Below are 14662 nucleotides of genomic sequence, written 5' to 3'. Positions count from 1 at the left end.
CACCGCCCCCCCGCGGGCCGGCCTGCCCGCCGCCCAGGCGCCTGGTTTCTCTCTCCCCAGTGGGCTGCACCCGAGCGCGGCGCGGGGCTGAGGCGGGCGCCTGGAGCCCCCTCAGCCGGGCCGGGCCGGGCCGAGCCGAACCGAACCGGGGCGAGCCGCAGGCCTGGCGCCAGCCAGCAGCCCTCGCGATGGCACGCGCTTGCTGGCCCACCGCTTGCCGGACAAACCCGTGCCCTCCGCCCTTCCCGCACGCGTCCGTCGCTCTTCCAGATCTCCAGGGTGGCCGCCAAACCCAAACGGCTGTAATACCAGAATACGTGAAATAATGATCTTTATAATAGAGTTTGCGAAGAATGACCGGCCAAGCCTAGAAACAAATTAGGCAGTTCGTAATCCTTTCTAGATATTCCTTAGCCAGTTTTTGTACCTTTCTTGGAAATAAAGCACACGTGCTTTGCCCATGGTTTCCACCTGATCGCCACCTGCGTACGGTATTGTCGTTTTTACTCTTGGGGAGTCCCTGTGGGATTTACACAGAATGCTATAAATTTGTGCCTTCAAAAAACTGAAGCCCCTCCCGTGCAGCGAGGTATTCATCCAAGCCTTGCACTCCTTGCCAAAGACAGCAGATCCTGACATCAAATGACAGGGGAGATGGGGCCCTTAAAACTGAAGAAAAGTTGCTTTTCCTTTGATGGGATTAAAGAATAGGAAAGTGTCAGTAGAAAATAGCAGAGAGAAATCGTACAGCAGCCACTACCAGCCGGGAGAATGGTCTTTGCAACAGCCGCCTGAACAGATGCAGTTTGGACAATGTTCCTCAAACTGAAGAAAAATTTGTTGAGATAGTTGAGACGCAAATGAAGAACGTCTGTCCAAAAGTTTTTCCTGTGTGGATTAACACAAAAAGCCAAATGTTAATGACGTCATGCTGAAAGAATGACAAGATATATCTATAACCTGATTGTGGGGGTCTAAGGAAATACCCAGGTCCACAAGGGTACTGCTGTTGATGAGGCGAGCTCATGCAGTCATTCAGTGAGACCAGGAAAGAAATGGCAGGGGGAGATGTCTAGGGAATCCTAAAAGCTCCACTCAATTTGCCCTCATGTTATGCAATGTCGGAAGAAGAGGATGCGAAATTGATTGGAACAAAAGCATAGCAGGTTTCATGGTTACTATCATCATCAATTATATATGAGGAGTTTTCCTATAAATGCCAGTCTTGGTGAGACAGAATATTTTGGTGGATGGACCCACGTCTGCAAATAAAAAAGTCTTGATTGCTGTTTTGAATAGCTTACTTCATGGCTGGCCAGGTCACTAAATTCTTTTCTATGTGACCAGTTTCCCCATGTGCCTGAGATACTGCTGGCTAGGCATCTTTGTGTTATAGTTAAGATGCTAAATGAAGTGCTAATTGTTATTATTCTTTGACTTTCCATTACCGTGGAATATACTGCCAACTCCTTCTTGTTCTGTATAAAGGGCAGTTTGGGACTGTGCAAATAAGGGATAAAAAAAGGATAGAGGATACACTGGAGGAAGAGCCATAGAAGGAGGGCAGAGAGAATCAGCCCCGTTAAGTCAGTGCACAGAGTTGCTTCCTATCACTCCAGTTTCTGAATGGATTATAAGGCTGAATGCAGTTTTGGACCTGAGTGGACCCTGTGCATCCAAATGAATCAAAGCAAATAAACTTTCTGAAAACAGACTTCAATCAAAGCAAATAAACTTTCTGAGGCATACAACACAGAGACAACAGCAGTCCTTTCCTTCCCAGTCCACCCAGTCCCTGGGGTTTCTGGCACCTGCTCCAGTTGTCTTTTGGACATGAATATTAGGACTGTTTGCTCATAAGGTGCCACAGTTACCAAACTAGAACCTGCAGTCCTCTTTTCCTCTCCAAAATACTGTAGCGCCAGCAGCAACAGTTGATGCTTCTTTATGGTGTCCTTGAAAGGGATCGTCTTTTGAGGAGTGAAGGCAAGCATTAATGCTAAATCATTTCTTGCTTGTGCTCCATTGAAATTTAAAATAAAATTTACCTCTGACTTTAGTGAGAGAAAATTTAGGCAGTGAATCCTTGTCTTTTTCCACAAAGAGTGCCAGCTGTGATACTTAGGACTGTACTTTCTGTGGTGTGGACTGGAGCCAACTAGGAACAGGACTGTGACAATCAAGTGATTTTGCATATGCCACAGAAAGTCTTTAGATAATCATAATCTGGATCAAATTAGAACCAAAAATCTACTGGAAAAAGATCACATGGGACATCAGCAATCCCCTGAGCCAGCTGCATTCCTAAATAGTTTAGTTAGTTATAAAATCTACCTCTCTATCACAAAAGAAAAAAAAAATTAAACAATGCTATGTGCCACATATGAAAATGCATACATTTGTTCTCCTCCTCCCGTTTCTGTGCCAGAAATTAACTAATCAAATACTCTCTTACCACGGCTGTGTCAACATCAATCAATGGTGCTGTGGAACAAACAAAGATATTGTGGCAAAAGAAGTTATTTAACAGAATTGGAATGGCAGCTGTACAAAAAATGAGGGTGAATCAATGATTCCTAAATGGAAAAAGTCAAAATTAGTAGGGGGAATAAAAATATTTTTGTACTTCCAAAAGGGCATTATAAACAAAGGAGGAAAAAAAAAAGCAAAAGTTCAAATCAGAATAAATGGAGCAGACAGGGATTTTAGCCTTTGCTGATTTTATGCCTTTGTTGATTTTATGCATGCTTCTGAAATAGAAAAATCTCAAAAAGAGCAGTTCTTTTAAGTTTTGTTCAACTTGTAAAGAGGCAGATTTTGGTATTTTTATACACATCAAATAGTGATATAATTATGTGAATGATCCTGTGTTTGGTACCATCATGAGTTATATTGTTAAAAAAAGAGACTCGGCTATTTCCCAAGTTCCCAACTTGCAGTCAAGACATGGCTAATGTGTGTATTCAGGCCCAAGAACTAAAAAACACACCAGGCTCCACAGCTGAGACATTAACATTCATGTGACACTTTTTTCCCCACTTTGTTTTCTGGAGTATGGTTCTGTATTGATTGTTCTCACTGTGAAGTCCTCCAGATTTGGAGGGCCTGTCTGAAACAAATACACTGCTCATTTTAGCAACAGGAAAACCTTGTTTAGATAAACTGGATTTTTAAACAAGTAATACTCTATATATGTGTCATTCTTACCTAAAAGTTTAACTTAGACAAGTCTAAATTCATCATTCATTGCTGGAAACGTTCTACATTATCATCTGATTTCTTAGAAGTAAACAAAAACACACCCACAGAAACACCTTCCAGTCCCTGTTCCTTGCTCAAAGCCCTTTAAATGATGCCAGGATTCTTCTGTCTTGTATGTTTTTAAATGTTATGTAGCCTATCTGCAATGGAAATAAAGTCATCAAAGACAATGTTTCTATACTGTTCCTTTACTCTCTATTTGCGTAGAGGTGCCTTTCAGAAAGTTTTTTCATTCCTCATCCTTGTTTTTCCAGGAGCCTGTGGAGTCAAACCACCTTTACAGACAAATATGCCAATCTACAGTTTAACCAGTCAACACATAAAATTGTTACATGTAATTCAGTCTCTACAGTCTCTACAGTCCTATCTCAGCAACTGACAGCCTATCAGATGTAGACCACAAGCATTCCTAGCCTGGGTTCAGCTCCAGAAAGTGTCCAGGGTAAGAACAGCACCGGAGCAGAGTTCCTCCTTTTGAAAATGAACGCAAGGACCACAACACGAGGACAAAAGGCTAAGCTTTTCATGTTCCTTTTCAAAGCACAGTTTGGTTGATGGGCTGTGATATGGTTTAGTTTCATGCAAGGCAGAATTCTCTAGCTCCAAATATCATCTACTGTATGGAAACTATCGTATGGCAGACAATGTCTGCATGACCTGCCCAGCAATCCTGGTGAGTCTGTACACGCAAGCACATTGACCAGTACTCTCCTCCTTGATCATGGATGCGTTACAGTAAGTCTGAGCAGAAGATTCATGGGTACCATTCAGTAGTCCAAAGCCATTGAAACAAGGAGTGTTCTTCATACCTTAGTAGGGTTTAGACCAGACCTTTTATTGGCTTCTTTTTTTCTAGATGTGACCAGTGATCATCTGACCTCCAGGAAAGCAGAAAGCGGCCAACTGCTGCTGTTCATACAGCTATAATTTTGTTCAAGGAATTCGTTCTCACAGACAGTGACAGACCAACTTACCTGTGGGTGTAAAACAGTGGCTGTGAAGTGGGAAAACCTCCTTCAAATAGAAGATCAGACTCACTCTCCACCAGGCACTACATTTGGCCCCTTCCTTGGTTAGGTTCAACATGCTGCTTCTGGGCAGCTCTTGGCTCAGTGCACTCCTCTCAGAGGACCGAGCTGCATGGAGAGGAGCAGGGGCTTTCCTCAGGTTAGGGACTGCACCCCGAGAGAGTGACATCTAAAAATTTGCAGCTGTAGGATTTAACCTAGAGACATCTGTGCCCTTTATTTGATTTACCCAGTACAATACAGAGCTCATTCTGACAAAAAAAGACTGGCCCAGGTTATCTGAAAAGTGCCACTTTTGTAATTGTTTCCTGTGGCAAGTTTTTAGACCTTTTCTCATAGGTTTCTAAACCTCTCATCTTAGTCTGGTTTAATTCATGTTGAGGTGATGACATGATGTTATGAGATGTTGGCAAGTTTTCCTTTCTGGGTCTGAAATGACAGTCTAGAAGGAGTCAGGGGTGTCTCTTTCAGATTTGTTGTGACTTGTATCATCACACTGCAGTCATGTCAACCAAATTGTGTCCGTTTATGAAAAGAGAGTTCATGAACACAATTAAGAACAAAATAACAAGTACCCCAGAGATGATGTATTTCGTGACCTCTTTATAACCTGGTGAACAAATTGTGAGCCTGAAAGCTTGTCTGTTGTTTCCAATTACATCACCTGGTCTAATAAAAGATATCCCCTCTTCCTAAAAAAATGCCATTGCTTTTGTTTATTTTGGTGTTGGAAGAACATACCGACTTAGGATTGCTATGTTGTGTAAAGGCTCCATAGCTTTTACTTGGTATTTGAGGGTACTGCAAATATAATAGATTTTCTTTACAATCATAACTTTGGCAACGCTTGAAGTCCCAGCAGTCAGGGAGTCTCTGACTACAAAATCCCCAGTGGAGCTAAAAATCCATGTCAGATTGTGGTCCCAGGTTTGAAAGGTGAGGCCCAGTCAGTTGTGTGAGGCTTCCAGAAAGTAGTCAAATCATCTATTAGTGGTTTTTTAACAAACTTGTTATTGGCATAGACTTTTAAAAATATGTATACTTAAACCAGCCTGTTTTAACTTTACTGTTTTGTTTGAAATAATCTAATTAGGAAATTGTGGATCTCAGGTTTCTACTGCATTGAAATTTTTGAGCTTCATGATTAACAAAACTGGCAATAGATAACAGCGTAAGCAACCTTAGTTAAATATATTTTGATTAAATGAGTTCAGGATGCATTTTCCAAAGACAAATTTGGCCATGTTCAATACAGCATTACATGTAAACGTCTGGAAAAATTGCAGCATTTTTCCAAGCAGGAGGCATGAGATTACTATAATCCATAGCCTGCACCGCAGTATTAATTAGCATGGCTCACTAACCAGGGACGTAATATTTGTAAATGAAATTCTAGAAGGGCATTGGTAAGGAACAGGATTTTGAAGCCAAATGGAAAACATGAACCAATAAAAAGGCTGAACTAGCTAGAAGTGCAAGCTCAGCCTTTGAAGTTAGTTCAAGTACTGCATGCTTTAATTTTGGTGTAATCTTATGATGGGGGTACAAACAAGAACTCAGAAACAGATTTTGTAACATTTGGCCCAATTGTAGATGAATCAGTTTGTTGATGGTTACCAACAATTGCACAGCCAGAGAAGCTGTGGTCTTTGTTAAATTAGATTGAATAATTGGCTTCAGTGGGAGTTTCGGGTGCAGAGCAAATGAAGTGTCACGGCCCTTGACTCTCGTAAGATTCCTTAGCAGAGGCTAAGCTTTTGCATTCAGAACAACCTGAATATGGATTCAGAGAAAATAAGTCCCTCAAGAGTTCATCTGCTCACTCCCCTGCCCCAATATGGGTCTGAAAATACTTAGTCATTCCTGGCAGATGTGCGTATCTTATCTGTTTTTAGAACCCCTCTGATGACAATAAGGATACCAAAAGCTCTCTGGGCAGTTTGTTTCCAATGCTTAACTATTGTCTCGGAATACAATCTGTGATTAGTACTACTATTACCTTGGCAAGCCCAACTAAGCCTATGTATTTCTGTGTTTTGATTTTGTTTTGCTTTGGGTTTTTTTCAGTACACTTTCGTGTGGAGCTACAGTGACAAAGCTGTGCTTTCCTGGTGTTTCACTCAAAAAAAAAAAAAAAATCACTGTTTTCGTCCTTTGGACAGCTTTCTGAAGGCCAACTACTGCCAGGTGCTGAGCACCTCTGGAGATGTGAATTAAGAGAACAAGTTTCAATACATTCACCAAATTTCGGGATCGGGCAGCCAGGAGTTAAGGTGATCTTTGAACTGAAAGGTCATAACTGGAAGATGAACACAATCATACACACTCTCCTTTTTTAGGTCAAGCATTCAGTTCATTAGCTTGAAAATAGTAAATAATTTATCGTAGTCTTTAGTGAATGGCCCAACACATGCTGTTAATTAGTTTCTCATTTGGGAGAAAAAACACAGAGAAAGTTAATTTTTTTCTTGCATATGCTTTCTAGAGGAAAAAGGACTCCCAAAAAGTGCATTTATTTTCTCTTTCTAGCAGCCATGCAGACCTCTGAAAAGAGCCATATTCCTCACCAAAGCAAGTGTAATGGCTCTGTCCTCTCAAATGCAAGTGAGTACAAATCCAAACATTTTAATGAAACACAAAGACCTTCATTTCAAAAAAATACACAGAAGAAAATGGTTGGAATATTGTATTAGGAAAAAGAAGATATACACCAAACTTAAGCCCTATGTGATTATGACAGTAAAATAGTTTACCAAACAAGGTAATTTTATGCATATATGTGTATAGTGTCTGTATATATATATGCACACAAGCACAAACAAATGCAAGAATTATAGATTTTATAGACATGTAAACATGCCTGCACAGGCATATACACATACAAAACTGTAAAGGTGTAAATTACTCTAGAGATGTGACAGATTCGATTCCCAAAGTACCTTTTTCAGGAATGAGTGGTATTCAAACCAATCAGGGTTTGGGCTTTACAAAACCAGTGCTGATCGGTTGGGGCAGCTGGGATGAAATCATTTAGTTGCCTACAGGTGAAAACTGCTAAGAATGCTATAAGCTTCTTGATTGCATTTACTGAGCTATAGGCACCATAGCCTATTATAATGAATATTTCCAGTGAACTCTCTTTATTTACTGACTTTGACAGATGGGGAATATTGCATAAGCTATTGTGTGCCTGTGCATTCCTTGAGTGTGATGCTGTGTTTTTTTCTTGCTTGCCTTGTCATTTGTTTCATTTAACTTTCTCATTAATGGCACAATTGCTTTGTTTTGTTCAAAAATCCTTTTCTGAGAAGCGAGTATTACTTTCTTTTTAAACTTCTTGCCAACAAAAGATTTTCAAACACATATGGTACAGAGGAATCATGTATAAGATTGTTTTAGAGGAAAAAGAAATATCTAAAATTAAAAGCACAAATCCACCTACTACATTTCCACTTTGACATGAAATGAAAACTTAACTTGAGAAATGCACACAGTCCATCAGCATACTCTGAGCAAATATATAATTAACATGTGGAATAAGCAATGCTGTTGTCAACGCTTTCACATATGTTACCATGAAACTAAAATATTTTAATTAGTAGCGAAATAGAGGAGAATCCAAGTAAGTGCAGCCTGCGCTTGACATATAAATTAGCTTGGCTCAATGAATATTAAAAATAAGAGAATCTCATCTATACCTTGACTACCCTTACCATACTAGGACAGCTTAGTGGCTCCTGCATAATTCCAATCTGCTCCAGCGCTCTGATAAATTATTACTTGGCAGACAAGTATCCATCATGGCCATTGTGCAAATGCTTTACTAAATCACTAGTAAAAATCAAAATGTGTGAGTTCATTAGCAGGTAGGTAGAAAGTGTAGACTTTGGTGTTTTGTATTAATCCAATGTGCTTGGACTGACAGAACCTTGTTTGAAGGCTACGTAATAAGAGGAAAAATATAAAACTATATAGCAATACCATGTGGCTTCTGATTTGGGAACTACAATTTAGCCTATTAGACATGGACCTGTTCCAAAAGTGCACATTCAAACAATCATGCATGAAGGAGTCAGAAACACAGATGTGAATTATAACTCTCTGAAATCCTGGGAATGCTCCAAATCAGGCCATTAAAGGTAGGTTTGAACTGTGAGTACAGATCCAGATCTAAAATTTTTGTTCAAACCTGTCTTTCCCTAACATTTTTAAAGTAACTACTGAATGTATTAAAACCAGCAATGTTCCATAAGCTTAAAAAAAAATACCAGTTAACCCCATCTTAGCTGTGTTCAGACACAATTCACAATGACTGACTAAAAGCATTTCTGTAAAAGCCAGTAACAAAAATCATCAGTTGAATGCAATGGGACAGTTTAAACAGGTCAAATTCAAGCTGGATTACTGCAGCTCCATTGGCCACATGCAACTTCACAGTGATCAGTTTGGCCCGGTATTTAACATTACAAACAAAAATAATTTAAGGATTTTCTTTTCCGAGTTTGGGACAGAACTTTGAAACATCTGGTCTCTTTTCAGTCATTTTTACACACGCACAAGCTAAAGTTAATAGTTTTGACTAGAGCAACAGTGTTGAGTGGGACTGAGGCTGGCCATTTCACGAGCATACAAGTGGTAGAGGGTAGAAAATGTCCCTAAGTCTGTAATACTGTATAGGGCTAAAGGCACAGAAGGAGCAATGAAGGGACACCTGCCATTTTTCAATACTCTCAACAGCAAGACACTGAGGTCCCACACTTAAGAATATAACCCGGTTCATTGATGCTTTTATCGGTAGACTTCATTAATGCAGGTTTCTCTTTTTTTAAGTCAAACGTTTGCAAAGTGAGTCACAATGATTCTTCTCATGTAAAAGATGTAGAAGGTGTGGCACAAACCAGCCTGGCCTTGGCCACCCAGTACTGTATAATAAGAGAACCAATAACAGAAACTGGGTCTGCTAAATCTGGTCTGCTGCTGTGTCTGCAAAGCACCTCTCTTCATTGCTGATCTCAATGCCTGATGATTAAATACTAGATTTCCGCACCTTGAAAGGGGCAAACAAATCCACAGCTTGGAGTCTAAGACTGTTCCCCGTTAACAGTACTTTAAGAAACAGCCACTAAAAAGAGATCATGAGGAGTACAGAGGCAATGGCAGAGCAGCATTGTACAGACATAAATGAGAAAGCATTTTGCCCCTTTTTAAATGGCCTGGTGACCACCACTACCACTCTTGTAAGCTATCGTGAGCGTGCACAGTAATAGCATAATCCAGCACTACATATTTTCAGGAATTTATCTTATAGTCTGATACTTTGTGTCATGCAGTAGCAGGAGAGAAGTCAAAGCAAAACACATAAAGCCCCTTCCTGAAGTGCGTAGTCACAGCTTGTGTTGATATCAAAAGTATTTGAATGAGCAACTTCAGGACTGCACCCTCAAAGATTATGAAATGTTTTAATAAACATGCCAGGTCTGATGAGAGAAAAGTGAAATACACAGTAATAGCATCTAAGTGTAAATATTTACGATTCCAAATGACGGCTTAAAAAAATTTCAAAATAGTCCCAATATGTTATATTACTTGGGAGTAAACAACAAAAGTAAGTCTGATTGAATATGATTGGATTGTGTATTTTGAACACCACTAAAGCATAAATATATCCAGAAGAGTTTCTAGGTTTGCAGGTTTCTGAAAAGACAATTGTTTTTATTGTCTGTAGCAGCAAACTCCACAGAGAACTGTTGTTCTGCTGTAGACTTTTGAAAGTCCCAAAGTATATGTAGTTAAAATAAACAAGGAATAAAGTTTTAGTTAGCTAAAGGGAGAGGTGCTAGGGTTGTTGAGTAAAACTTTTCTAGCCCTTTAAAACTACTGAGCTCACATAGGTGGTAGATCAGCAACCTGAGAGAGAATAGATCTCAAGAACAAGATAAAAAGGCAATAGCAGTGCAAGCTTTCTGAAGTGATGTAGAGTCTTTGTTTAGAAAAATAGCATTTACTTAGTCTCTATACCTGTTCAGTTCTCAGGCTTTCTGCTGGAACTAGCAATAGTCATTACTTGGCCCCCTGGGACGAGACAAAAACCACTATTCCATTTCAGGTATATCACCAAATAGCAGTAATGGGGTATCTGCCATTGCACCAGACTAGATTCAGTAACCCAGAAATGAAAGGGTCCCTGTCTCTTAATATATTCCCTGTCCGATTGCTCAATATTTCTTTAAAATTAACATATCAAATGGGTATAATGATATGACATGTATTTCTAGCATTACTAATATATATGTGATCCTCCTCAGTTGCATACTAAAGACATGGCCTATAAATGATTGTGCATGTGTATATACACACATACATACATGCATATATATTTCAGTTAACATGGAGACAGAACTGCAAACTGGATTGAGGGTTACCATTGATTTGCAGAACTTTGAGTGGATAGAGCCAGTTTGCAAAATTCTACTCACTCATTGAAGTACATGTTGTTTGTTTTAAGTTTGATAGATATGTATGGTATTAATCATAGTAACTGTCTGGGACAGTAGTTTTTGGGGGGGGGGGGCTGGTAAATTTTTGTTAACAATTTGGCAAGGCTGGAATATATTCACAAGTTTTATCATCTGTGACAAATATCTGGACAATATTTTTCATTTTAGAAGTAAACCAAGTATGATTCAAGTCAAAGCTACCAGCATAAGATAAGCATTGTCTACATGTTATTTAACTGTCTCAAAATGCCATGAAGGCAAGAATACAACAAAACAGAAACTGACTGGTGCGCTCCAGCATTTGGTTGCGTGCACTGTACTGACCACAGCAGCTGAAGGTGGCCTTTCACGTGTTTTTTAGAGTGACATACATCATTGCGTTTATGGCATTTCATGACTCTTCTTTGCCTTTCACATTAATGAGTGGTAGGCCACACAGTACCACATGTGCTTTGCTCACTACAAGATGCTACATTCCACCCTCCTCAGATGTACTGAGTATTAAAGTTTACTGCATCTGTGAAATTTGGGAAAACGTGAAAAACAGGGACAGGAATTTTATGTTTTACTCCCTTGTGGCTTCCACCCAAGATGTCTTTCTCATGTAATGTCACACGAGCAAACAACCCAAACACAGAAGGAATGGAGATAAGCGTGAAGCAAACTCTGTCTCTGAACTGTGGGGAAAGTAGGAACTGAACCAATGATCTCCCTTGCTCCTTCTGTGAGGGTATATGAGCAGGGCAGCTATATCCAGAAAAGAGAGTGTCTCCTTCCCTGCCAGCCTGTCTAAAGCAACTCCCAATGGAAATCCCATACAATTCTTGGTCATTGTGTCAAGAGTGAACAAGACTATTAATTGTCCTTAGCTGCCACTCCACACTGAGGAAGAAAGCACTCATGAATGGTCCTTAGCAGTATGACCTAAGAGCTCCAAGTGAAGAACCTTTACTTCTGACAACTGAGACAGGGCTGCATGGCTTGTTCTTCTTGTCCAAAAAGTTGGGAGGGGTAGCGGAAGACAATCCCATCCCTAACTCAGGAGTCATCTCCAGGAACTCAGCAGGCTGGAGCTTGCTGATCTGCCTTTCTCTTACATGCGTTACACACATGTAGAGAAGGATGGAGCCAACAACTTTGTGGCTGGGGACTGGTGTTTAAAGTGGTCTGAAAGATGTGGAGAGGTCTATCATCATCCTGTCCCCTGCCTAGAAGTTAATTCTGCCCCTGCCCTGTCTTAGCTCCCCAATTAATCCTTTGGCCCTAGTCCCAACATCAGCTCTGCCCCAATTCTTTTAAAAACTCTTAAAACTGTAAAAAGAAACAAGGAAGTAGGGAGGGACACACAAGAGCTATGGAGGTCCTAAAACCTTCCGGTGAGTAATGCCTTGGGAGGCGTGACTTTTTACAAACGTTCTCAGTCACATCTGTGTCCTGATGTATTTTAAGCCTTTCTTGTGGATCAAAACTCAGAAATGAGGCAGAAGGTGTACTTTGGACCAGGAATCAGACTGGACTGGGAGCAAACCACAACAGTGTTTGATTTTATGATAGCTCAGACACTTAATGAGTTATCCTTGATGAATAGATGTTGCGTGAATTGCAGTTCTGAGAGCATAGTGTGCCAAGACACACTGCTTCAGGGCTGTCAGTTCAATACAGTTTTACTTACTCATTAGATCAGGCACTGAAGAACTGGGTTTGATTATAATATTTTTAGGACCAAGACCACCTAGTTGTTTGTACCATGCATACTTCAATGGAATCTTACTCTGATTTGAGCCTCAAGGTGTACTTTTAAACAAATGAGTAACACAAGAGGCAGTATCACAATCATGTTGATACAGAACACATTGGAAGATGTTTATTTTCTACCCTTGGCTAATGTCCCATGGTTCTTAATATTCCAAGTCGTCATCTTCGCTCTGGAAACATATGGACAAACCTTGCATGCACATTATTTTTGTGTCTCCTGCCCACCTCCGTTGAATGTCTTTGCATTCCCTTCTTCAGAGAGATTTTAATGTGCCTGCAGAAGGTAACAGAATGTCATTGCTGTGTTGCACCCAGTTGAAACAGTTAGAACAGTTCTTCAATAAATGCATCAAAAAGAGAGAAACAAGGTGTGGATGGTTTGGCCCTCACTAGCAGCCATTCTCCCACCCAGCTGCTCACTCACTCACTCCCCGCCCTCCTGTGGGACATGGGGACAAAAGAGGAAAAACAGGAAAGAGAAAGCTTGTGGGTCAAGATAAAGACAGGCAGATTGCTCAGCAATTACTGTTACAGGCAAAACAGACGCAAAGTGAGGAAATTAATTTATTGCCAATTAGAATAAATTATTACTGATTCAGGTAGTAGAAAACAAAAACAAGAAAAAGAAGAAATTAACATTTACACACTTAGAGAAAACACTTTTCCTCCACCTTTCCCAGGTTCAAGTTCACTCCAAGCACCTCTCCTCCCCTCCTTGTTATTGCCACAGGTTACACTCAGTCCCTTCGGTGAGGCAATGGGGGGCCCCTTCTTCCTTCTCATTCTTTTCCTCTGCTGCAGCATGGGTCCTCCACGGGCTGCAGTGAATATCTGCTCCACCATAGAGCATCTCCTCCTCCTCCTCTTCCTCTGGCCTTGGTGTTCCCTCTGTTGTTTTTCACTCTTTTTATTTCCTCCTCCTCCCTCTGGCTTTCTTTACTCTCTCTTTAATATGTTTTCCCAAGGTGCCACCATCTTGGCTGATGGGCTCAGCTGTGTCCCGTGATGGGTCCTCTGGAGCCAGCTGGAACCGGCTGTGTCCAGCATGGGGCAGCCCTGGCCTCTCCTCACAGAGGCTGCCCCTACAGCCCCCCTGCTGCCAGCACCTTGCTATCTATACCCAATACACAAGATGTGACGTCCTCTGTAACAAAGTGGAGAGAAGCTGTCCCATCAAGAGAGCAGTCTTCTGTAGATATCTCAGCCCACCAGCAGTGATCGGATCACCACAGAGAGCGTGGCTGAGGAGAACCACCAGAGAGACGATCGTGATGGAAGAAAACAAAACCACTCAAAGGCAGTGGGAACACTTGAGCTATTGGGAAAGAAGGGGCAGGGCAGCCAAATTTCCAGTGGTGGTGGAGAGTGGGCTGCAACTGAAGCTGGTGGGAGAGACCTCTCAAACCACTCAAGATCTCTACTTTCTCATTGCGTTAGCCCGTACCACAGCCTGATGCCTGGCAGGAACGCAACTCTCAGGTTTTCAGTAACAGGGTGAGCCAGAGACTGCTGGGCTGGGCTGCAGCAAGGACTGCAGGTACCCTGTAGGCCCTCTTTGAGCGCTGGGCCCAGCTGGAGGCTTCTCAGCTACCGAGCAGGCCCAAAGCCCCTGCGCAAGGACTCCCCATGCTGATATGGCTGCACGTGAAGCAGAACTGCAGTACAAAAAGGCATAAATGTATGAAATACAGTAAGACCTGCAGAGGGGCATAAGGCCCAAGGTTACTGGGTGACTTTAACTGCAACTAGAGGAGGTGATAAGAGGGCAGAAAGAGAATGTGAGGGAAGACCAAGGAATGCTGCAGTTTTCTCTGAAGCCACATACAGAAAATGCTGCCACAGGAAGAGCGTGTTTAGGAGGACTATCAAGGGCAGAGCAACAACTTGCCTAAAATAGCAGTGTTGAAGTATGGAATTAGAAGAGGAAGGAGGAGCAGAGAAGGAAGGGGAGCAATAGTCCAAGTTCTATTAATTTTTTTAAGTCCGTCTAATTTCAGCATAGGCTTAAAAAACCAAAACAAAACCTCCAGGGGATTCTTCCATCTAGGAGTTCAAGCTTTGAAGCAAAATCTGCTTTTCTGTCTTTAGCAGATCTCTACTGTCCCACTTCTTTCTGCCATT

At 41.2% G+C, this 14662-nt stretch overlaps 1 protein-coding gene across 1 annotated transcript in view; it reads right to left on the bottom strand.

The window, feature by feature from the left end:
* Window positions 1-111: 111 nt before the first annotated feature.
* Window positions 112-14662, bottom strand: part of RGS22 (regulator of G-protein signaling 22) — a 75958-nt gene continuing 61407 nt past the window's right edge. Inside the window, 1 exon segment of the mRNA XM_010577139.1 lies at window positions 112-300. Within this exon segment, the coding sequence (XP_010575441.1) occupies window positions 112-300 (189 nt within the window).

This window comes from Haliaeetus leucocephalus, unplaced genomic scaffold (genome assembly GCF_000737465.1).
Source record: "Haliaeetus leucocephalus isolate CR32 unplaced genomic scaffold, Haliaeetus_leucocephalus-4.0 Scaffold555, whole genome shotgun sequence".
NCBI classification, from domain to species: Eukaryota; Metazoa; Chordata; class Aves; order Accipitriformes; family Accipitridae; genus Haliaeetus; species Haliaeetus leucocephalus.
The sequence above is the reverse complement of the archived record's forward strand: the minus strand, read 5'-3'. Positions and strand labels throughout refer to the sequence as shown.